Raw genomic sequence first — 26730 nt, forward strand, 5'->3', positions numbered from 1 at the left:
GACCGTGGTCTCTGTGCCTGCCGAGCAGGAAAGCTGAGCGTCTGACCCAGACCTGCTACACTCCAGGTGGGGAGACCTGGCTGCTGTAACCCCTGTTTTAATACCAGTTCCAGAAACAGGGGACCTCATAGAATGGTCCTGTGAAGACCCCCCAGTTGGCAGGTAAAGATGGGACCTCGGTCTCTCCACCGGCAGCCTGCCCAGATCTCCAACCACAGATGGAGATGTCAGGAGTGGGTACAGTTGGTCCCCCTCCCAAGCGGCAGACAGAGTTACAGTGAGAGTGTCAGGATTACTAGTTGATCCAGCACGTAAAATTGTGTCACACAGATGACTAATAGGTAAAGTATTACCGGGCCTTAGAATGGCCGGACTTAATGTACCAAAGAGTAGTCAGGATATTTGCCGAGGTCTGGGGATACAGAAAGAGACACAACGATAAGGGAAAGCCAGAAATTAGCGATACCAGAATACAGGGAAGTCAAAATCAAAGCTAAAGTCAAACACCAGAAGAAACTTGAACCAGGAACGCGCTCTCGGGCTACCACTAGGGAAACCACGACAGGGCACTGAGCAGGATGAGTAGGAACTGGGCCTAAATACCCCTCCTCTGGATCTGATCTGATTGGCCTCTGACCCGAAATGCAGTTACCAGGTTTCCATTTGCATTTGATTGCTGCTCGGCACAACTTTTCCTGTCAGGACAGTACATGTCATTAATCACATTTTTATATGCGGATGCGTGACAGAGAGAAGTGTGTTCTCAATTATCTCCCAGGCTAGAGCTCCCAGGACTGATTGTCGTCCAGTGCCTGGGGGTGTCTAGAGCGAATTCCCCCTTCGGCTCCAGGAGGGAGCGGCTCCAGGACTAGAGCTCCCAGGACTGAGTGTCGTTCAGTGCCTGGGGGTGTCTAGAGCGAATTCCCCATTCAGCTCCAGAAGGGAGCGGTTCCAGGACTAGAGCTTGCAGGACTGAGTGTCAACCAGTGCCTGGGGTTTGCTAGACCGAGTTCCCCATTTGGCTCCAGGAGAGAGCGGTTCCAGGGCCCCAGTCAAGCCGAGGCGACTGTGGGCAGAAGTGCTACGTTTGTCCCCTGTTTCAGTTAGGAAGCGGCCCTTGGCGGAGGTACCCAGCCAGGGGTAGAGGGAGCTCCTTTACAACGCCTACTGACCCTGATTCTGATGTCTCCTGTCTTACTGTCCCTTTTCTCTCCTCACATCCCCAAAATGCTGATAACGCCCACTTACCTTTGCTTGATTATCCAGTCCCAGTGGAAAATCCTCACTCATGTGTGCTTCACCATATCGTAGGAAATGTTATACTCATTAAAAGCCACTTATTATCCTTTATATCCATTGGTGATCCATGAAGCACATCATACTGCTCAACCACAGTACATATAGCCTGCATAACTCAAAACCAACTGTTTAGTTTAATCTACATTGTGTAGATTATTTTATTTTTAACTATACTTTTTGTATACTGCTGTTTTATAAGCATGTTCTACAATCTAATTTCTCATAACCCTTAACATGTCTGGGTAGCTCATGTTGATTACTTACTTAATTTGCTTTTCCGTGTACTTCAGACATGCTTGACAAGTCTGTGATTATGCTACTTAACTTTAAAAATGTGCGCAGTAATCCTATATGCCTTGTACTTGTTCAATTCTGTATCTTCTCCTACTTGTTTCTGCTGTAGGGGCATTACAAGAGTGTGTGTTAAATATTTGCACCACAAAAAGAAAGAATAAAAAACTTGAAAAAATACCACTGTAGCGGAGAGCTGCTATTACACAGGTTATCTCCACTTAAGATCCCAGTAAGGCTCAGGAACAAGTATTAGAAATCCATAAGGCAATAATTCCAGCAGGCAAAATAATCCAACAATATCCCAACATCAATCCCCATGACTGGACGACACACAGCATCAGGAGCAGAACTGAACTTTTAATCACACAGATTCCTTATACAGGCTTCTCCCATGCAAGGGAGGGATTTACAGTAATTGGTAAAGTATCCAATGGTACAATAGTTACCTCCCATACATCTCCTCCCCTCAGTGTGACACATAATCCACTTATACATTACACAGTTTTACCCGGTTTCTGGATGTACCCTAAAACTGTGAGGTACAATTATCTAAGTGGCACCCCCTGATAGCCCTGATCTTGGTGACTAACATATTCAAAATTCACCCAGATCGGACCACGGGTTCGGGAGTTATGTGGAAGAGACAATTTGACCGACCGCACATGAGGTGGTAGCCGAAAAGGGTTCCATGTGTTTTGGCCCTGCGGTCGGTCTCCATTCGGGAGATAAAACACACATAAATCCATGCCATCCACTATTAAAACGGTGTTCGTATGAATCCCCTTGTTCGGTACGTTGGATTCACCGAATGAGGGGCTGGTTGGCCCCTCCGTTCAGGAGTTACGGAGCCCTGGAGGTCTCAGCGGTGTTCGGGTAATTAAGTGTCCGATTTGAGTTCCAGACACTCAACGTCCAAACACCTGAGGTTTCGTGCATAAGATGGCCGCCGCCACGTGTTCGTATGCCGAACAGCGGCCACCCAGATACATCTAAAGAGTACCGATTGGACCAATTAACCTGCGGTTAGAGAAGTGTGAAAGCCTAATAAGGCACACACTTCTCTCTGGGGTGGTCTACTGGTTCGGTAGTTTTCATTCGTATGGAATACGGATGAAAACTAACAAACAAACATACGAATGCTACATACAATGTCATTTATACAGGAAAATAAACACACGAATTGCATTTTTAACATAGCCCTTGAGGACAGTCCAATGCCATCCGCTACAACCACCATTTGAAATATCCTAGGGTGTCTACTTTTTCAAAATATATGGTTTGTTGGGGGTAAATTACATTGACCGGCTTTAAATAGGACATGGGTGCATGATGACCAGCTGTGAAAATTCCAAGTTGGAAAACTGGAATGCGCACCCTCAAAATAAAGTATTTTAGCCCCCAGAAAACCCAACACACCTATACATGGGTGGTATCACTGTACTCAGATGTTGCTGAACACATATTGGGGTGTTCTTTGGCAGTAACCCTTAACGTTCTCAGTACACGTATTCTTAAATTGCTGTGTGTGTCAAAAAAATCACCAATTATTTTTTTTATTTGGCATATATTGGTGGTAAAATGGTTGCATTAAAAGAGTAAAAATACCCCAAGATTAATACCTTAGGTTGTCTTCTTTTAAAAAATATATACATGTGAAGGGTTATTCAGGGATTCCTGACAGATATCAGTGTTACAATGTAACTTCATTAATTTTGAAAAAAAACATGGTTTGGAAGTAGCAAAGTGCTACTTGTATTTTTTGCCCTATAACTTGCAACAACAACAACAACAAAAAAAGCTAAGAACATGTTAACATTGTGTATTTCTAAACTCAGGACAAAATTTAGAAACTATTTAGCATGGGTGTTTTCTGGCGGTTGTATATGCTTAACAGATTTTGGGGTCAAAGTTTGAAAAAGTGTGTTTTTCTTTTTCATCATATTTTCTCTTTTTTTATAGTAAATTATATGATCTGATGATGATAATGGTATCTTTAGAAAGACAATTTAATAGCAAGGAAAACCGTAAATAATATGGGTGGGTACAGTAAATGAGAAAAAGGGAATTTACAGCTAAACACAAACACTGCAGAAATGTAAAAACAGCCCTGGTCCTTAACGGTAAGAAAATTGAAAAACGGTGTGGTCACTAAGAGGTTATTGAAGTGCTTTTGATGTATAGATTAGAGCCATGGTAAGTATGACTAAGGCTGCATAAGCAAAGTTATTTACCTCCTAAATGGCTGAGAATTGAGCAGTTAGAATGCAGGAGCATGATCTATACCTCAAAACTGCTTAATTAAGCTAAAGTTGTTTTGGTGCCTATAGTATCCTTTTAATAAGTTTGGATAAACCATCCCCCAAACTTTAATAATCGAAGATAATTATTCACAACGGTTTTAAACTAGGAATATAGATTTAGATATCAGTTTGTTTTGCAAGTAATTATCAAAGCATTACAGATGCACCTAAGTAAACAGTATGTTTTAAAAGACAGCTGCCACATCAAAACTATTTTTTTCTATATAATAAAATCTCATCAAGTTTTGACAGTAAATAGATTTTTTTTTTTTTAACTTAAGTATATGTAAAGAAAATATTAGTAAAATATATCTCTACCTTTGGTATATGGCAGGATCCTTCAGTCATATACAAGCACTTTGGATCAGACAGTCTCCATGGTCTCTTCCCTGCTTCACTCCCTGCACAGAACCATGGAAGACCATAGAGACTAACTGTCAGCCCTCAAACACTGTGATCCAATGTTGCAATCATATACTAAAGTTAGGGATGAAGTTTTCTAATTTTATGTTTACATATACTTCATTTCAAAAAATCTTTTTCCTATCAAAAGTTGTTAAACGATTATAATAAAAAATAGTGTTAAATTGACAGCTGTCCTTTAAGAAACATAACAGCGGATATTTTTGTAAAAAACTAACAAAGAAATATGTCACCTTAAATTTTAATGTGAAATTAATTTGTTATTCATGTTTTTATATATTTCCTTGCACATAGGTTTTCTTTTGAAATGTAAATTATTCAGGCCACCCAGGGAACGAAATTTCTTCCATGATCAACCGTTTTGGGAGGTAAGTAACACTTGTTCCTGTATACAATTTTAGATCACAGGTAATTAGTTTTGTCTCCTGCTAGAGACTGCTTGTGCATTGACGTTAAAACTTCTACCATGGTTTGTACAATATGTACTACATGCACACACCATTTTAATGAACCAGATTTGACATGGGTACTAAAATGTGACTAAGTGATGGGAGTGAATGTTACTGTAAGTAAGTGGAGTTTGGGGGAAGTAAATAACTATCTCATAGTGTATATAAAGGGGGTCTTTTTTTTTAGTAAATATATCATACAACACTACACATACATTCACAAACTACATGATTATTAGCTGTATGTAGAACTATATAAAAATAGTTAAATTGGCAACTTGCACTTTTGATGCCAACTTTAAGTCTTCAGATACTCCTTAAAGAGATCACTCTCTTGCTTCAGAACATTAACAGCTTAAGAACCATTTGAAAGAAAGAGAGAGTGCAAAAATTGTAGTGCAAGTTTTAAATAAAGTGCATAACAATTGTATTCGCTTACATGTAATTTTAAAACAGCAGCTGTGGCAGTCAAAAGCATGAATCTGTTGTCAGTTCTCCAGTCCTACAGCGTTTCGTCCCTCCAGGGACTTCCTCAAGGACATTGACTGCTCTTGTGCAAATCACCAACAGAATTAAAAAAAAACACAACAACAAACCTTCCCTCCCCTCTCCCTTTTAACCCCTTAAGACCGCATGGGGTTTTATGCCATTCCTATTTTGATGGCTCTAAACGCCGCAAGGCGGCATAGAACGCCCTGCGATCTTATGTACTTACCCAGTCGCTGGCGATCCCACGCCGGCGATTGCGGTATGGGGACTTAGCTGGGAGCCAGGGCCGGCGCCACCTGTAAGGCGACCTAGGCAGCCGCCTAGGGCGCAACTTACTAGGGGGCGCCGGATCCCTGTCCCCGGTGCGCCTCCTTATGCTGCGCCGCCTGAGCGCTTTAGCAAGCCCCAGGCGGCGCAGCACTGCTGTGTGAGGGCGGCCGGGTTTGAGTGACCGGCAGGAGGGAAGCGCAGAGAGCTCCCTCCTGCCGGTCTCCATGTAGCGTGGCCGGGCAGCGCGAAACGGGGACAGGAACCTTTGTTTCCTGTACCCGGCCGCCGGCGGAATGACAGGAAGTGCTCACTCAGTGAGCATTTCCTGTCATTCCGCCGGCGGCCGGTACAGGAAACAATGGTTCCTGTCCCGCGTTCCGCGCCGCCCGGCCACGCTACATGGGCAGGAGGGGAGGGTAAGGACCACTAAGGGGGGGGGGGAGGGTTTAAGGACCACTAAGGGAGGGGGGGAGGGTATAAAGACCACTAAGGGAGGGGGGAGGGTATAAGGACCACTAAGGGAGGGGGGGGGGTATAAGGACCACTAAGGGAGGGGGGGTATAAGGACCACTAAGGGAGGGGGGGGGGTATAAGGACCACTAAGGGAGGGGGGGAGGGTTTAAGGACCACTAAGGGAGGGGGGGAGGGTATAAGGACCACTAAGGGAGGGGGGAGGGTATAAGGACCACTAAGGGAGGGGGGGGGGGTATAAGGACCACTAAGGGAGGGGGGGGGTATAAGGACCACTAAGGGAGGGGGGGAGGGTATAAGGACCACTAAGGGGGGGGGTATAAGGACCACTAAGGGGGGGGGGTATAAGGACCACTAAGGGAGGGGGGGTATAAGGACCACTAAGGGAGGGGGGGTATAAGGACCACTAAGGGAGGGGGGGAGGGTATAAGGACCACTAAGGGAGGGGGGGTATAAGGACCACTAAGGGAGGGGGGGTATAAGGACCACTAAGGGAGGGGGGGGGTATAAGGACCACTAAGGGAGGGGGGGGGTATAAGGACCACTAAGGGAGGGGGGTATAAGGACCACTAGGGGAGGGGGGTATAAGGACCACTGGGGGAGGGTATAAGGACCACTAAGGGAGGGAGGGGGTATAAGGACCACTAAGGGAGGGGGGGAGGGTATAAGGACCACTAAGGGAGGGGGGGAGGGTATAAGGACCACTAAGGGAGGGGGGGAGGGTATAAGGACCACTAAGGGAGGGGGGAGGGTATAAGGACCACTAAGGGGGGGGGTATAAGGACCACTAAGGGAGGGGGGGTATAAGGACCACTAAGGGAGGGGGGGTATAAGGACCACTAAGGGAGGGGGGGTATAAGGACCACTAAGGGAGGGGGGTATATAAGGACCACTAAGGGAGGGGGGTATAAGGACCACTAAGGGAGGGGGGTATAAGGACCACTAGGGGAGGGGGGGTATAAGGACCACTAGGGGAGGGGGGGTATAAGGACCACTAGGGGGGGGTATAAGGACCACTAGGGGAGGGGGGGTATAAGGACCACTAGGGGAGGGATGGGGGGGTATAAGGACCACTAGGGGAGGGATGGTTGGGATAAGGACCACTATGGGAGGGGGGGGATAAGGAGCACTATGGGAGGAGGGGGATAAGGAGCACTATGGGAGGGGGGGGGGGATAAGGAGCACTATGGGAGGGGGGGATAAGGAGCACTATAGGAGGGAGGGGGGGATAAGGACCCTATCCTACCCCACAAACCCTCTCTTTTACACTACACACATACACAATGCATCCCCCCCACACACACAGAAACAAACAATGCATTCCTACTCACACACAGACACACCCGAAACACACAATTCATCCCTTACGTTCTCTTACATAATTAATGCACCCCTTACAGACACACACTGCATTCAATTACATACACAGAAACAAACCTTGCACCCCTTACACACACACACACACACACACACACCCAGAAACATACAATGCATTCCTTACAAGCAAAAACACACTACATCCCCTATAAACACACTACATCCCTTACACAAATTGCACACATAAAACATCCCCAACTCACGGATGGGCCATGTAGGTGGATTTATGGGTGGGCATTGTAGGCGTATGCCCCCTGGGGGCCCAGACATTGAGCTGTGTAAGGGGCCCTAAAAAATGGAGCTGCTTCCTGTTCGTTAATTGTTGTGAGCACTGTTAAAAACAGTCTCTAGAGAGCCTCTTCTACACCAGACCTGTGGAGCCAGACTGAGCCCATCATCAGCCTCTTGTCCTCATCTGGTGGTAAGTAGGCAATCCAATATATTATTAGTGGCACTAATCTCTAATTTACCTCACATTAAATGGATACTATAGTCACCAGAAGCACTACAGCATAATGTAGTGGTTCTGGTGTCTATAGCCTGTGCCTGTAGGCTTTCTAATGTAAACACACTGTCTTTTCAGATAAGACACTTTGTGAAGACTGGCGTTGGCCCATATGGCAGAGCATATGGGCGGGGCATTGTGATGTCACATGGTGGGCTGGACATATGGGGGGGCGGCAAAATTTTTTTGCCTAGGGCGGCAAAAATCCTTGCACCGGCCCTGCTGGGAGCCCAGGGAGTCCCCCTCCGTCCTCTTCGGCCCTCCTGGGTCATGTGATCGCGAGGTCCTTGCGAGGACCTCGCGATCACATGGGCGGCATAGCCGTGCATTGCAATGCCAGCAGGGGGAGTGCCTGTAATGACAGGTACTCCCCCTGCTGTCTGAAAATGAAATAAAATAAGTTAAAACAGTGTAAAAATAAATATATACTTAGATCATATATATATTTATTATAAGTATATTTATACACATATACACACATACACATAAATATACATACACTGTCTAAGTGTATTTTAATATTTATACATAATTATATATTATATATATATATATATTAATATCAAAATACACGTACAATGATATTGATTAAATATATATCATTTTCATTATATATATATTTATATATAATAAAAAATAAATAAATATGTAAATACGTTAAAAAATAAAATTAAAAAAATAAATACAAAATATATATACATGTGTAATTTCGTTCTAACTGTATTTTAAAATTAATATATTGATATCAAAATACATGTAGAATGAAATAATATATATATATATCTATATACATAAGTATATACGTATAAATCACTATATATATATATATATATACCTATAAATACAAATTATAAAAAAAATTATACATATATACACGTGTATATATATATATATATATATATATATATATTTATAATAATTCTACATATATATGTATTTAATAATTTTACATAATTAGGTAATCTTATTAATTACAATTTACAGGACCTGCCTGACAACCCAGGCCGAAAGTTCAGGGAATTTAATTTGCTAGCACTATATTTAACCCTGTAACTTTCCAAGACACCATAAAACCTGTACATGAGAGGTACTGTTTTACTCGGAATACTTCGCTGAACACAAAAATTAGTATTTCAAAACAGTAAAATGTATTACAACGACGATATCATCAGTGACAGTGACATTTTTTTGCATTTTTCGCACACAAATGGCACTTTTACTGACGATATAATTGTTGTGATACGTTTTACTGTTTTGAAACACTAATATTTGTGTTCAGCAAAGTCTCCCGAGTATAACAGTACCCCTCATGTACAGGTTTTATGGTGTTTTCGAAAGTTACAGAGTCAAATAGAAGGCTTGCGTTTCAGTTTTTTCACATTAAAATTCGCCAGGTTGGTTATGTTTCCTTTGGTTTTTGTTGTACCGTAGCCCAGGAATGAAAATTACCCCCATGATGGCATACCATTTGTAATAGTAGACAACCCAGGGTATTGCAAATGGAGTATGTTCAGTCTTTTTTTAGTAGCCATTTAGTCACAAACACTGGCCAAAATTGGTGTTCAAATTTGTTTTTTGCATTTTCAAATACTAACGCTAAATTTGGCCAGTGTTTGTGACCAAGTGGCTACTAAAAAAAACTGACATACCCCATTTGCAATACCTTGGGTTGTCTACTTTTGCAAATGGTATGCCATCATGGGGGTAATTCTTATTCCTGGGCTACCATATGGTCTCAGAGGTAACGTAACCAATCTGGCGAATTTCAATGTGAAAAAACTGAAAAATGTTACACGCTATATTTGACCCTGTAGCTTACCAAAACACCATAAAACCTGTACATAGGGGGTACAAATATGTGTATTTTATTGCAGTAAAAGCAAACAGTATTTTGACATTCACAGTTAAAATGTCACGTAGAACTAAGAAAATGTAAATAATTCTTATTTTCTCACATTTGTTTATATTTTATTCATATTAAATTATGTTCCCTACCTAAATATTTGATGTTAAATTAAAGCCCTGTTTCCTCTGAATAAAATGATATATAATAAGTGTGGGTGCATTTAATATGAAAGAGGTGAATTACGGTTGGACAGACATATAGCGCAAAATGCCAGGTTTTGTTTACATTTTGTTTTGATCACAACTTGTACATTTGGCTGTGGTGTTAAGGGGTTAAACTCCCTAGATTGTCTAATGAGCCCTTCAATTGGTTAAAATTCCTCAAACTGCTTTCACTCTTCATGGTTTCCGGGTACCCCCCTCTATATGATGTATCTGTCATATTTCTCTGTATCTGAAGGCTTGAAGTTGGCATCTAAAGTGTGAGTGGCCAATTAAACTATTTTTATATAGTTTTACATACAGTTACACACTATGATGTGCCTTTCCTATTTTCACTAGCAGAATCACCCCTACTATTTTTGCTTTGTATCTATGGTTGAAGATAAGTGGAAATCTTCAGGGTGGATTTATTGCCGAAGGGAAATTGAATTGATTTTATCCTCAATTCTTGCACATAGCATTTTTTGCACATATTTGCACTTTAAGGTTTAACAGGTTGTGATTTGTCACCACAGATATTGATATATGATTAACTGGCTCACTGGATTCATCCACAAACTACATTTATGTAATCATACAATAGGCTAATTCACACATTATTTTATAACAATCTTTTATATAGTACATATATGCATTTACATACTCTATGTTTCTTAAGGAAAATGATGAGCAGGCGTGCAGAATAGTAAGGAGCATGTATGGCAGTTCCCAAAAGAATAAATTGTACATGTGTCTATGCCCAATTATGTCCGTGTTTTCCATTGTTATTTTTAAACAAATATTAATATATATATATTATATATATATATAACCCATGCTGAAATACCACCTTAACAGAATTCGGAAACCTGGAAAGTTATTGTAACATGTTTTTAATAACACTATATTGCCCTCTAGTGGAAATTAAGTATCAAGCATACAATGCAAATGTACTAATGAGTAATTGAAAAAGCAAAAAAAAAGCATTGTAACCCCTTAAGGACAAAGGCAATTGTACAAGTTTGAGGTATATGTCTGTTCAACCATTTATCTCTTTCATATTAAGTGTACCCACACTTATTATATATAATTTTTTTCAGAACAAACATGGTTTTAATTTCACATCAAATATTTATACATGAAACTATTTAATATGAATACAATCTAAAGAAATGTAGTTATTCATGGCATTTTAACTGTGAATGTCATAATACTCTTAGTATTTATGTGTATGCTGTGATGTCCCACAAGCACAACGATGTCCCTGTGTACAGGTTTTATGGTGTTTTGGAAAGTTACAGGGTCAAATAAAGAGCTTGCTGTCATGAAGGCACCCTACTCCAAGAGTGTGCGTGACGTAGTTGTGGTGGTGAAAGGGTAAAAGTTCACTATTTCTCTGCACTAGATTGGAAATAATGATAAAAAACCCCCTTAACACCACCCACACTTAACCATAACAATATAAATATTACTATTTTAACACTTCTGCCACCAAGACTATTTATAAATGGAGTGCCTTGGTCCCCCAGGTAACTTAATAATAAAAACCCACCAAATACAACTTAGCACAATATCTAAGCAATTGCAAAATACTAATTAGTCTCTTCAGGTAACATGATTCTTTACCAGACAAAGGCAGAACTTAATAAAGGGATATTTATCATGAGCAAAATATAGTCACAGTGCATACATATAGACGACAATCACATTAGTTACACCAACAGATAAAAACAAAAGGGATAAAATAACAGAAGTCCTAATCACTCAGGTTTTCAAAGCAAAACTTCTGCCCAGGGGCTCTCTGGTAAGGTAGATGGTGGCCCCCAAGCAAGTACAACACACTTCAGTATCCTTAGATATATACACTGTGGATTACCAAGCCTCACCCAAAGGTGGAGATAAGGTGTACCTATACTAACCATAAGTGACCACATACTTGTGTTCCAGACCAACATCAATCCAAATGCAAACATTTGGTTCTATCTCCTCTTATGTCCTTGCCACAGATATAATAATTGCATATATGAATATTACCATTTTTTCCATTCTATAGATATGTGACACTGCTTACTTGTGTCCCAATATAGCAGACATCACGTCCCTTCCCCTATTGTTAATTTACGCAAATCAAGTTTGGGCTTGATTAGAAGATTGTGCTTGTCCCATTCTAAATATAATAAAAATGAGGCTTAATTATTAATCTGTGGGTAAGTATTAATGTTTCTATTGGATTTGATACTGGAACACAAGGCTTGTTTTTCTTTTTTTTTCTTGAAAGCTAATGATCATTAACATGTTAAAGAAATCTACTCAATTAGGAGGTACAGGCCATATGGCTCAAGCGAGCTAGTTTACATTGTATAGACATCCAGGCATCTCAAGTGTAGAATCTCACACCCTGCAGATCCTTTGATTAATCATTAATCAATCCATGTTGCAAACCATCTGCCCCCTTCACATTCCTATACCATTTACATTATCCCTTCTGTCATCTGACCTTGCAACCAAGTGGCCAATTAATATATGCACTATACAAATAACATTAAATGGCAATATTCTATTGTGCAACAATGAATTATGCACCCTTGGTGTGACACTTGCCCATTTCAGATATTACACATTGAAATTTGCCAGATTTGTTTGCTGGGTCTATGTTGCCTTTGAGACCATATGGCAGCGCAGGAATGAAATCACCGCCATCATGACATACCATTTGCAACAATAGACAGCCCAGGATATTCATAGTGGGGTATGTCCAGTCTTTTTTAGTTCCCACTGAGTCATTAGTACTACATTTTACTGCTCTAAAACACTCATATTGTGTTTAGTGATTTTTTTTTTGAGGATTTTTGTGTTCAGTGATCTCTCATGAGTACAACAATACTTCCCAGGTACAGGCTTTATTAAGTTTTGGAAATTTACAGGGTCAGATATAGAGCTTGCAAATTAAATTCTCTGGTATTTCTAACAGAAAGGTAATTACTGTGTATAGTACGCTTACAAATATTATAGTGATGGGTAGAAAAAGCAGCTACACACTCTAGTGGGTTTCGCTTGCTCCCACTATATGTAGTAGTGAACAAAATAAATCAGTAAGATGTGAGTATTATACCCAAATCTATACTAATTGAGTGGAGCACTATATAGTAAATAAAAGTATACACTTACCCTAAATAGGGTGTATAGCTGGGATGTACAATAAATACATACAAAAGAGACAGAATAAAACAATATAGTGTAAATCCACAAAAAAGATTGTAATAAAAATAGAACCTATTTGTAAGTGCAAGCCTCTAGAGGACAGGCTCAAATCACATCAGCATTAGTGTCGTTGGTGAAACTGTACCCTTTTTCCCAGGGTTGGTATCCTCAGAAAACAAGATAAGAGGAGAAAATCTCTTGTGTATTACGTTCCAATTAACATATAAAACATAAAGTGCTGATGGTTTTGCTCACCTTCTTTAGTGCCAATAAGACCTGGCTCTGGGTTGTAAACCTAGGTACCTCGAAAGGTGGCATCTTCCCTTCTTTAGCAGCAAGTAATAGATGAAGCCAATTGGACTGTGTAAATTTATTGAACTTTAAATAGAAAATGAAATAAAATAGAAAATAATAAAAATCGATCAAAAATGTCTAGATCAAATGTTCAGATATGGCTTTAAATCCGAGACACGTATCGCCCACGTGCAGTGGGCTTTCTCAATCAAGAAATGAATTTATCTAAAGCCATAAACGTGTGTATAAATGACCCCAACTCTTTAACAACAGTCACCGAAAAGTAACCCTTTGGCCTGGGCACCTGGCTCCTTAAGAGCTAAATTGACCAACTTAGGCACAATTTTGAGCAAGATGGACTTGCGGCGCTCAGTATTTACATTGCCAACCAGGCAGATAATCTGTTGGATCCAGCCATGGATGGTGTCTCAATCCAAATCCCAGTCGTCTTCGACCGCATCAAAAATTTTGGCAGCAGGGTCTAAAAGGTCCAGGACCATATCCTGACAGTGGGTAAATGAGAAATCCAAACCCATTCTGGGTTTCCATCCAGTTTTCCCCAAAAACTGAACATCGGAATTGGATCTACAATTGGCGTTCTACACGCATCATCAGGGACAGTAGGGCGAAGGGCATTCTGCCTGTAACTTGTTCTGTGTGGCCTTGTCCAAGAGCTTACAAACTCTAGAGTCGATGTATCTTGGCACATGTTCAGGAAGGCACCACTCCGCTGAATGTGGGTGTCTTAAAGGAACACTATAGTCACCTAAATTACTTAATAAATAAATAAAGCAGTTTTAGTGTATAGATCATTCCCCTGCAATTTCACTGCTCAATTCACTGTCATTTAGGAGTTAAATCACTTTGTTTCTGTTTATGCAGCCCTAGCCACACCTCCCCTGGCTATGATTGACAGAGCCTGCATGAAAAAAAAACTGGTTTCACTTTCAAACAGATGTAATTTACCTTAAATAATTGTATCTCAATCTCTAAATTGAACTTTAATCACATACAGGAGGCTCTTGCAGGGTCTAGCAAGCTATTAACATAGCAGGGGATAAGAAAATCGTAATTAAACAGAACTTGCAATAAAGAAAGCCTAAATAGGGCTCTCTTTACAGGAAGTGTTTATGGAAGGCTGTGCAAGTCACATGCAGGGAGGTGTGACTAGGGTGGTATAAACAAGGTGATTTAACTCCTAAATGGCAGATGATTGAGCAGTGAGGCTACAGGGGCATGTTCTATACACCAAAACTGCTTCATTAAGCTAAAGTTGTTCAGGTGACTATAGTGTCCCTTTAAAATATAAAACACAGTAATTAGAGGAGAACCCCTCAGTCCCCAAAAGGTTTTACTTAAAGGAACCAGGGGCAAAGATAAAAGCATAGAAAACAAAACAAATTACACAATTAAAATTAACAATACTGAATAAATATAAAACATGATAAAATTAAAATGCAAATAATGAAAACAACAATTAAATAATAATAATTAGATAAAATGATAAAAAATCACAACGATAATGTATAAACAGTAGTATATAACTATCCCACAGTTAAGAAACTATGGGAGCAGTGTACTTAACTAAGGGAGCAGCAAAGAAAGAGGAAGTGATCTAATGGTTACCGCCTATTATACTAAGGACTGGATGCAAATTGGCTGTTCTGGTTACTGGGATTAACCTCTGATGTATCATGTTATATATATATGTTGTTTGATTTTTTTAATGTTATATTTCTTTGCTGCTGAGGGAAATAAAGAAAGAGTGCAGCATAATAGGAGCCTGCATGTCTTAATAAAATCCTTATTTTGACTACTGCATATATCATATTGAATTAATCTAATAAAATACATTTAAAAAAAAAAAAAACTCTCCACGTCTACAAAACCCCTGCTCCCCTCTCTTACAGTAGTATCCATAAAAAAAAGCAGACAGCTGCCCGGCACTCACCCCATGTTTAAGTAAAAGAGCCGGCCAAAATCTACCACCATCGCATTTGCGATCGACTGGTAGATCATGATTGATGTATTGGGCACCCCTGGTTTAGGCGATGCTCCTCCATCTTTCATGTTAAGACTTGAAAGGTACTTCTTTATATTTCTTGTGATTTTCCTTGTAATCACATTAAGGACGCTGGACGGACATTTTCCATCATTGCAGTCAGGCCCGGACTGGCCATCGGGCACACCGGGCAAATGCCCGGTGGGCTGCGGTGGCCGTGGGCCGAGGCCGGCAGGGAGATCCTAGCGCCGGCCCCGCTGTATTCCATGGAGGGCCGGTGGGGAGATCAAAGATCTCCCTCACCGGCCCACATGCTGTCAAAGGCGGCCGCCTGCCAGCAGAGGAACCCGGCGGAGCTCTATCTTGCAGCTCCGCCGGGTTCCTCTCACGAGATCCGGAGCGTTGCCATGGGCTAGAGTTCACTCACCGCTGGACCACCAGGGATGGATGGCAGAGTGCCTGAATCCCCCTCCCACTCACCAGCGTGCCGGTCCCCCCCTCCCAGGCTAAAAGGTAAGAAGGGAGGGGGGGAAAATGCCCGGGCCAAATTTTTTTCCCAGTCCGGCCCTGATTGCAGTCCTCCCCTTAAGGACGGAATAAAATTCTGTCCAATACTAAAATTAACCCCAGATTGCCACTATCGTTGCAATCGTGGGGTTAATGTTCCTGTAGTGTGCCTCTGTGTCTGAGGCACTCTAGAGCAAGCAGTTTTACTTTCACAGCTTATGTGATCACTCTGAACGGGAGTTAGAGCGATCACACGTGCTGCAGTGAAACCCAATCTGTTTCCCTGCAGGTCAGTGTGAGCTGTGAAGAGCAGAGAGACAGATTGGTGGTGATCTGCTGCTCTCTGCAAGAAAAAAAAAAAAAGTTAGTTGTAAATCTCCACTCCCCCCTCACCTTTTTCCAAAAAAATTTAACCCATTCCATGGCCTTTGATCACTGTCTGCAGTAATCAAAATACAGGTCAAAGTATTTCACTGTGATCTGATTTTTTTTTTTTAACCCCAGCTAACTTATTTTTTTAGCCCTCGGGGTTAAATTTAATTACTTAAATATTTGTAAAATATGTATTTATTTAGCTAGGGTGGGTAGAAGTTAGTGGGGAAATTGGAGGATTTACTGTTAGGCTAGTTAGGGGTTAACAGTAAAAAAAAAAAGTTTTACATTTAAAGAAATCTTTTAAAAGTAAAGAAAAGTTTAAAAAGGGAAAAAAAATATTACCTCTACACTTGGTAAAGGCTAGCGAAAATATGATATCACGCTAAGGTTCAAAATATGCCTTCTGAAACACCCTGGGGTGTCTTCTTTAAGAAATGGTATGTCTTTGTGTGTTACTTGGAAAAAATAACCTGCTTAAAAAAATTCAAAGTGGGGCATGGACCCAGCGTCAAAACTCAAACTTAAATGGCTGTCTTAAATGTACCTCTTCAACGTTGTCATATACCTGGTAAAGGTACATATGGGGTCATTGCTGTACTCAGATGACATAGCTGAGCAACATATCAAGTATTATCCTGCCATAGCACACATACGGTTTTCAAAATATACAGGACAAACTCATTGTGTGTCAAAAAAAAAAAAAAAATGCTTATTAGCACTACACTTGGTACAGGCTAGCGGAAAAATGATCCCACACTGAGGTTCAAAATATGCCTTTTGAAATACCCTAGGGTGTCTTATTTAAGAAATTGTATGCCTTTATGGGGTAGTTGAAATATGTAGCCTGGTAAAATACTCCAAAATGGGACATAGACACAGCATAAAAATTCAAAGTTTGGAAAAAAAAAAAACCTGGAATGGCTTTGTCTCAAATGTGCCCCTTCAACGCACACATGGCACAAGCTAGCAGAAAAATTATCCCATGCCAAGGTTCAAAATATGCATTTTGAAATACCTTGGGATGTCTTCTTTAAGAAATGGTTTGCCTTTATGGTGTAGTTGGAATATGTCGCTGAAGTGCTCCAAAATGGAACATGAAGCCATCAAAACCATCTATGAAAATTCACATTTAAAGACCTGAACTTGTCATCTCTCTTTTACAGCACTGTAACAATTATAATATGTGCTGCTATCCTCGAACTTCCTGTGTGTCACACACACACACCACAGGATTTTCAATGTTAGCGCACAATCTTTTTTGAAAGCTCTCCAATTGGAAAGTACAGAAAAATAAGAAGTTATAATTATAACCTATTAACCTTATAGATGTAATTTACACAGAATATGTGCTCACACAAAAATACTTTTTCATTAAATATAAACAACTTCCAGCACAGAGAGTCCTATAAATGAATCCCAGAAATGAGCAGTCCAAATCTCAAAAGATAACCACTTTTTTTCTTTTTCCAGCACTCCAGGGGTTAAGCTTTTATCTTATTTTGTAACACTTTGGTTATAATGACTTGTGTATCCACTTTATATATATATAGTATAGTTTATATAACCCACAATATAGAGATTAATTACTCCGGAGATCTTTCAAGGATTACTCAGCTTTATTTCCGTTTTAAAAATAAATCAAATATAAAAACATATAAAAGATATATAGCTCAAACAGTAAATGTCACTGTATTTATCCAGCTCACTGTTCTTGGGGTAGTTACAGTTTTTGTGTAGGTACACCGTCCGCATCGTAAAAATCGGCACCACGTGACTTACTAGTTTCGCCCTGGGTGGGCTTTCTCAAAGTCTGTGGATACTGAATGCCGATCTCGTCTAAATTCCCTTGAACTTGATTACAAATATCCTGCAGGTTCTTCCTATCTGCTTTGTTAACCCCTTCACTTGTGTGTAATCCTGATGTCATTTCCTTTACATCTTATCAGTTTCATTTATACATGTTTTTTTTTTCTTCAAAATGTCTGCTTTAGATCTTATGGGTACATGATCATTAACCCTTTCACATGCATAAAATCAAAGTTTTATCTTTTTTTATCTTATCAATTCTTTGTATACAGGATTTTATGGATAACTATCTTACATATAAAGCTTATAAGTACATATATAAAAAAACATTTAAAAAAACATTCCTATGGTGCTTATAAAACTATACCATTTAAAATATTATTTCTAATTTTTTTTTTTTTTTTAATTCTTTATTTTCTTAGTGCATGGCATAACATTCAGGCTTGTGCTGCCACAACAGCATTGACAAGCTTATTGCAATATCACACGTTAATACAGTGTTATGGCGAGTTACAAACTGCACATTTTTATCGTTTGAATAAACAGGCTGAATCATAAGGTCTGTGCTCAGGACTAGAGAGAATACAGGGGTAACAATAGAGGTGCTAGCATATAATAAACAAGCTAGCTCAATCTTTGGAGACACAGGCATTTTGTCTAGGCACAATCTTATACTTTTCAAATGTAAGCTAATCTAAAGGTCTACGCTTAAGACCTGAGAGAGTGTATGGGTGAGTGAAACATTACCAACGATCATGAGTGTTAACTATATGATAGCAGGTTTACATCCTTGAACATTGGGCTGAACAGGATAGGTGGACTAGTAACCTGTCTTGTTATAATGATGTGAGTAATCATGCATTAGGTAGAAACAGTAGCAAGCTGTAGTTAATGTTAAGTCCGCTTTATGACCACTGGGTACTGATCGCACCATGGGGACTCTTAGATAACAGTTTAGATGTCTCTGCAAGAGAACTGGTGTACATTACATGTTGTCCCTTCATCCTATTCCGCGTGAGGGCCATCGGAGATTGGCAGGCTGCATGTTCAGTGGGATAGCGGTGTTCTGCCTCCGGGGGGGCTGTGTGTTAATCCAAGCTCCCTCCATGTGGCCCGTGGTAGGTGAGTTGCACCAGGGCTTCCCCTCCTCCGGAGCCCAGGTCTCAAGTGAGTCCCTTGCCGCTTGTCCCTAGACCCTCGGTTTCCGTTTGGCTGGATCGCGATTCTGTGGGCGCTTTATGTGTGGAGGAGATTTCCGCGTGCCGGTACGGCTTATTGGCTGAGCCGCCGGTTGTGCCCCCTGCTCAGTGCACGTTTCCGTCTCACGGTCCGGCGTGTCCGCTCTCTTGGTCTGCGACTCATGTGAGTTTCGGCTTTTGATGCGGTGCCAGAACGCGTGGCATATGCGCTCGAACCGGGCTTCGAAGTCTTCCCGCGAGGCCTGAACGTCTGCTTCTACTGTGGTTCGTAGAGGCTGTGGCTCGGCAGCCATCTTGTGTTCGCCATGCGGTCCCCGGGTATGGGAGATCCCATGGTTGCCGGGGGGTGTCCTTCCCCAGTGGGGACCGGGATAACCCCCACCGGTCCAGAGGGGGGGGTGACGGGGCAGCTAGGTCGTCGGTTGTCGTTGAGCGTCCCGGGTCAGGAGATCGTCCGCCTCCCCCGGCCCGTGGGTCGTCAGTTTTGTTAGGCCTCGCGACCAGACGGTTGAAAACTGAGTTAAAACGGCTGGCTGCACACATGTTTATGTTCCCGTTCTGCTCAGTGTTAGGCTGTTGCTTGGGCCAAGTCGTTTTTGGAGCATTATAGGGTTGGAATAAATGATATTCAGCCCTGTTTTGCAGGAGCTGAGCTGAAACACGTCTGGCCATCTTGACAGTCAGGCCCCGCCCCCTTAAAATATTATTTCTAATTTTAATTGGGTATACTTTCCAAGATGGTAATTCCCTTAATGTAAAAATACATTTTCTAAAAAGGATACTATGTTTCATAAAAATAGTTACTGCACATTTTTTTAAATCACAAGATTTTTTTCTCTATGCCCTTTCTTGGAAAAGTGATGTACATTCAATTCTATCACTTATAGGTCACAGACCTATAAGTGCATTTCTATTCAAGGTGCATTTCTATTCAAAAATATTTTTCCTTTTCTTCTTTAACATTTTTTGGGGGGAGGTAAAAAATATAAATATTGAATTGAATATCTTAAAGTGTCCCGATTTTTGTATCTTATGTGGATCTACTCCAGAAAATGTGTAAGTTCAAAATCGATATTTAAACCATTGGGCTTTAATGCCCCAAGTTTAAATATCCACTGCATCTCCCTAATTGCCAGTTTTCTTGTATAGTCTTCTCCTCTTACACACACCAGCTTTGCGAAATACACATAAAAAAAACCTTGCTATATGTGTATATGCCAAAATAGAAAAAAAAAAAAATTAACTCCAATATTTAGCAGAGATTAGCGATGAAATGGCTATGTAAAAAGTGTCAAACTAACCTTAGGTAAATAGCCTGTGATATCTACTTTATATAAATATATACTTTTGTCTGGCAATTTTGTTTTTTTGTGAAGACTACTAAACTTACAAGACAAACATACCAACTTCTAAAATGGTTTCAAATTGAATTTTTATTTTAGTCCTTGTATTTTGTGACCTGTAACTTTCAAAAAAGCTGCAATCCTATACATATTATGTACTGTACAAATCAAGAGACAATTTAATTTATTACTTTTCCAAAGCTGGACATGTTATGCAGTTATTATTGCCCAAAGTGTGGGAAAATAACGTTTTTTATTCATTCTATTCATTCATTCATTCCCCCCATTCATTTTTATAATTAATGAGAATTTATATATGTGACATCAAATTAAAGTCCTTGATGTCCTCTAAAACACGTTATATAATATGTGTTGGTGCAATAAGTGAGAGAGATGCAAATTGCGGTTGAACACAAACAGCAAAAAAATGCAAAAATTGCTTGTGTCCTTAAGGGTAACAAGATTTTGAAGCGGTGTCCTTAAGGGATTTGTTATACAAACTTAATACATATGAAGTTTTCTTTACTCCAAGCAAGTCACGGTTATCCATCTAAAGCTTAGAACTATTTTATTTTTCCCATGTCGACTAATTAATTAATTTAATTTCATGTTAAAGGGACACTTTAGTCACCAAAACAAAACAACTTTAGCTTAATGAAGCCGTTTTGGTGTATAGATCATGTCCCTGCAGTCTCGCTGCTCAATTCTCTGCCATTTAGGAGTTAAATCACCTTGTTTATACCACCCTAGTTACACCTCGCTGCATGTGACTTGCACATCCTTCCTAAACACTTCCTGTAAAGAGTCATCTTAAGTTTATCCTTACTTTATTGCAAGTTGTATTTAATTTAGATTTTTATTATCCCCTGCTATGTTAATAGCTTGCAAGACCCTCCTGTATGTGATTAAAATTCAATTTACAGAGAAAGATACAATTGTTTAAGGTAACTTACATCTTATTGAAAGTGAAACCAGTTGTTTTTTTTCATACAGGCTGTGTCAATCAGAGTCAGGGAAGGTGTGACAAGGGCTGCATAAACAGAAACAAAGTGATTTAACTCCTAAATGGCAGTGAAACCTGAGAGGCATGATCTATACACTAAAACTGCCTCATTAAACTAAAGTTGTTTAGGTGACTATAGTGTTCCTTTTATTTAATTAAGGACTCTTCATCTTTTGCTCTCTGGGATATGAGTGAGTTTTCTTGTGTTTTTGTCTACACAAATAATGCAGCTAAAATTAGGATGCCTTAAAAAAACATCAATATTGTTTTTCTTCAATTTCTTTATTAAATATGTTGTATTTCCATTACTCCAAATAACTTTTAGTAGTATAATATAATACAAGGAGGGGAATACAATTGTAATAACATTTGCAAAATGTGGTATGCTGGGACAAATTTAACAGACACTAAATTAAAAACAGTTACAAATGTATATTCTTGGAGAAACTAGGCGCATGACATATTTGTTTCACAATAGAAGGCATTAGCTGCAAATTACTCCCATCAAGGCATAAGAAGACAGTTTGGACTAATTCACATGGTGTATTCAGTCTTTTTTCGGGTTGCTGATTTACCATAGATCAGTAAAAATATGAATTTATATTTTGTTAAATCTCTTGCAAGCAGCAACAAACCAGGTTTGTAGCTAATTTAGAAACATTATTTATTTTTTACATACATCTAATTTTTACATACATCTAACATACAACCCAAAATACCAGGGGGAAAAACTCAGACCCAAAATTATAACTAGTCTGACATATTTGGGTAAGTAGTGACATCACAGGAAGCAATCTTGTAATTACTCTGACAACATGCCTGAATAAAACATTGCTCAAAACCCACAGAGAAGATAATAATAATGATAAATAATAATAATAATAATAATAATAATAATTTATTTAGCAAACTTTGTTTATGGCTAGTTTAAAACATATGTAGAAAGATTAATTGATTTATGATTTATAATTATTTTATTGCTCTCTTTTTGTTGTCCATAGTTTCCACATTTGGCATCTGGTTTCTAAATAAGTGTGCGAGGCGAAGATCACATCCAGGAAAGTGTACAAGCGGATTACTTGGCTCATTGTGTAACACATAAGCTTAGATTTAATAAAAATAAAAAATTATTATATTTACATTTTTCAACATAGTGGTGAAGTATATTGGGCTGCTTAATGTTACGCTTAATTTCTTATTCTTTGAATAATATGCATATAAAGTAAATATAAACTTGCTGAGAAATCCTTGTGTTTTGTAGTATATTAATCAGGTGATGTTAAAAAATGTCTATCTTATGGATATAAATACCGTGATTTCACCCTCCCGTAATTGAATATTACATTATATAAAGCATCATTATAGCAATATTGTAATGGTACTGTATTCATAAGAGCACATCTTCAATAGAGTACCAGTTGCACTTGCAACATCATTAGCAGTTGAAGCACAGGATACAGTATCTACAATCCCTTCATTTTAAATTCTGACCATAGCTAAGAAGTATAGTTATGTGCATTTAACCCTGTATAGGGCTTCTACACATACAGTAAACTTTCCTGGTATCAGACATTTCTAATGAGACATGAAGGGGTGTTTTATAAACCCCTACATACTTATTAACCCTAAATAGGGCTGTAAAATCAGCTAAAAGGCAAATGTCTCTGAGACAGGAAGGGGTGCTACCCCTACATACTTATAAACTCTTAATAAGACAAACATGGGGTGGCTGGCAGCAATGTAACATGACGAACCTGGTCTCCTACCACAGATATATCGATGATATATTTTTTATATGGAAGGGTACACAATTGGATTTAGAGCTCTTTTTAGCAAGTATAAATCTTAATGAGTGGGGCTTACATTTTAGCAGTTCTTTTAGTAGCCAGAATATTCATTTTTTAAACTTGGAAATCTATGAAGAAGCCGGTATTTTAAAAACAATTAAAAAAAAAAGTAGATGCCAATAGTTATGTGCTATACAACAGCGGGCACTACACCCCCTGGCTCAATAATATTCCAATTACAAAGAATAAGAAGGAACTGCACTGAACAGAATGTTTTTGAAGAGCAAGCAAAAGTAGTGATAGATACATTTTCCCAAAAACAATATCCTACTGACATACTAAATAGGGCATTTGATGAAATAAAAGACCTGGATCAAAATCAATTGGTTTTTAGACAAAGTAATTTTAATAAAGGACAAGAGAAATTTGATAAAGTACCTTTAGTTTTAGATTTTAATCAGGATTTTAAGAGTTAAATCTATTATTAACAGACACTGGCACCTTTTAGGATAGAGAATTATCGACAATCATTCCAGATAAACCTTTTATCACTTTTAGAGGTGCACCTAGTTTAAAGCAGATTTTGACCTTTAACCATCCAAGAAAGGAAGTGCCCGATACGTTTTTAAGTGTGAACAAAAAAGGTTTTTACTCATGTGGAAAATGTGTAGGGTGTAAATGTAGCAGAAATAACACTGTAAAAGGGATTAGTAAATTTAAGAAGAAATATACAACAGAGGAATATACTATTAAAGATTTTATTACTTGTTTTACCAAAAATATTATATACCTTTTAATATGCCCATGCGGATTACAATACGTGGGCAGAACCATTCGCCCTCTACACAAGAGAATTTATGAACATGTCAATAAAATTCGAAAAGGTATAGATCATCATAGTGTGTCTGCTCATTTTAAAAAGTATCACAATAAGGAATTCAAATTGTTAAAAAATCATGGCGAGGAGGCAATTTTATTCAACATATAGGGAAAGAAGAGATGAAATGGGTTCACACACTAGATACCCTTGAACCCAAAGGTCTTAATATTGAATTTGATTTGTATAATTTTACTTCATGAATTTTACACTTATTCTTAGATAAATTTGTAATTTGATATTACTTTCCCCTCTTTTCTGCTAGTAGGTGTATTTATATAACTGTATTTATAGATTTCAGTTTAGTGTCTCTTTAAGACTAAGTATGTTCTAATATATATATTTATGTTACTTTATTTTTGTTGGAAATATCTATTGGGACATTTATTTATTATCAGTATTTGTTTGGCTGTTATTTTTTTTTACAATTTTTTGCCGTATTTCATCCACTCTGTACACTTTATGGGACTTCACTATATAGTGGATCTACCCCGTTTGTATGAGACTTTGGTTATCCATTCATCTTTATAAACTCCACGCCCACAGTATGGGTTTTAACAGGCAGGACCAGCTACATCAGGACGTGATCTGAGGAAGCAGATTGGGCGAAACGCATCATCACGTTCGCATACGACGTCATCACGTGATCGCACGGAGCTCCGAAACCGGAAGTGCCTCTTATAGTGCCGCAAGCTGTAGAGACCGCGGAAATTTGGTGCGTTCACCTCTTCAAAGTATTGAATTGGACACTGGCCTTCTATGTGGTAAAGGGGGCTTTTTATTGAAAGAAATAAAGATCGTTTTATTCAGCTGGCGTCCTGCTGTTTTTACTATCACCATAGTCCTGTGCTGTGGACTACATGCTGGAGAAGTTAGAGCAGACTTATACTGCTCTTCCCTTGTGAGTTTTATTCCATTTTTTGGTTGCTTTACATAGTTTTATACAGTATTATGCTATGTTTCTCTTCTTTTTTATGTACCATATCTCCTATTTTGAATAACCGAATGCCATTAATTCTGAGACATATTTTCCTGTTGTAAGTTATTATTTTTATTTTTAATCACTATTCACCTGCAATTTTGCACATTTGTTATATTGAGTGTGATTATATTGGACAGACACTCTTTTTTGCACTATTTTGATGCACTAATTTGCACTTCAAATTTTTAAAGGTACAGCGCACCTTTTTATCTATATTCTTTGTTTGGTGTTTTTTGAGCTTGTGCACTTTTAGGTGCTGCTCTACCTTTATTTTCAATATTTGCACTAATATTTTACAGTTTTAGCGCCTTTATTGCTTGTTTTTTATTCTGTAGCAATGTAACAGCTGTGTGATACAAGCATCATATACAAAGATAAAGCACTGTGCTTACAGCAGAAGTAGCTTAGTATCCAACAGCTCTAAATACATCGTAAAAACAAGAAAAGCCTCCATTTTGTTTAAATGTACATAGGGTTTAGGCCAGACCGCAGGTAACGTTCTTTTTGTTTTTACATTTCAAGTACTACAAATGTAGTACTTTGAGTTGTTTGGTGTAGCCACTTTAGAATGGCTAGCGTAAACCGGGACTGGCCAAGGTCAGGGGAATCCAGAAGTCAATAGGTTGGTACAGGCAGCTAACAAAGCATAGTCAGGACAAGCAGAGGCCAGATATTCAGGGAAATCAAGCAAACAAACTGCCAAAGCACCATACAGAGTGATTTAATTCAAGTTCAACTCTGTATGGTAGACTTTGAAACAGTCTGTTATGCAGGCAGAAAGGGTTAAAATGGTTAACTCCTAAATGGCAGGTAATGAAGCAGGTATATTTCAGAGGCATGATCTATACACTAAAACTGCTTCATTGAGTTGTTTTGGTATTCAAGGCAGCCCAGGAGCTCCCAATCACGCTGTCCCTGCAGCTGTGATCGCTCTGACAGGCTGTCAGAGAGAGCACATGTGCTGTAGGGACTTCTGAACCGCCCCTTTATGCTTCCGTGTTCAGTGTGAAGTGCAGGGAGACGGATCAGCAGTGATCTTCTCCCTGTGTAAAAAAAAATAGTTACTTTAAAATCCCCCCCCCCCCCCCCCCCCCTGATTTTAAATAAAAAAATTCCCTGCCAATTGATCACTGACTTCAGTGATTAATTGGCTGGGACTACTTTTTAATGTGGTAATTTTTATTTTTTTTAACCCCTTTTATTTTTTATTTTTTTATTTTACCTTCAGGGGTTACATTTATTCATTCAATATTTTATTTACATTTAGCTAGTTGGAGTGGGTGAAAGTTAGTGGGGAATTTGGTGTAAGGCTAGCTAAGGCTTAACGGTAAAAAAAAGTTTTTTTTAAAAAAAGCTTTAAAAATTAAAAAAAAAAAAATCCCACCCCCCTTTACCCAGTCCTAATAAAAAAATAACCCCTTACCTGCCAGT

General features: G+C 39.1%; 1 protein-coding gene across 1 annotated transcript in view; it reads left to right on the top strand.

Annotated features, from left to right (window-relative positions):
* LOC134612132 (blood group Rh(D) polypeptide-like) overlaps positions 1 to 23194 on the top strand; it is an 88362-nt gene extending 65168 nt beyond the window's left edge. Inside the window, exons 9-10 of the mRNA XM_063456510.1 lie at positions 4611 to 4684; positions 22655 to 23194. Of these exons, the coding sequence (XP_063312580.1) occupies positions 4611 to 4684; positions 22655 to 22681 (101 nt within the window). The 3' untranslated portion in view covers positions 22682 to 23194. The remainder of the gene's footprint in view (positions 1 to 4610; positions 4685 to 22654) is intronic.
* Positions 23195 to 26730: the final 3536 nt, after the last annotated feature.

This window comes from Pelobates fuscus, chromosome 1 (assembly GCF_036172605.1).
Source record: "Pelobates fuscus isolate aPelFus1 chromosome 1, aPelFus1.pri, whole genome shotgun sequence".
In the NCBI taxonomy this organism is placed as follows: Eukaryota; Metazoa; Chordata; class Amphibia; order Anura; family Pelobatidae; genus Pelobates; species Pelobates fuscus.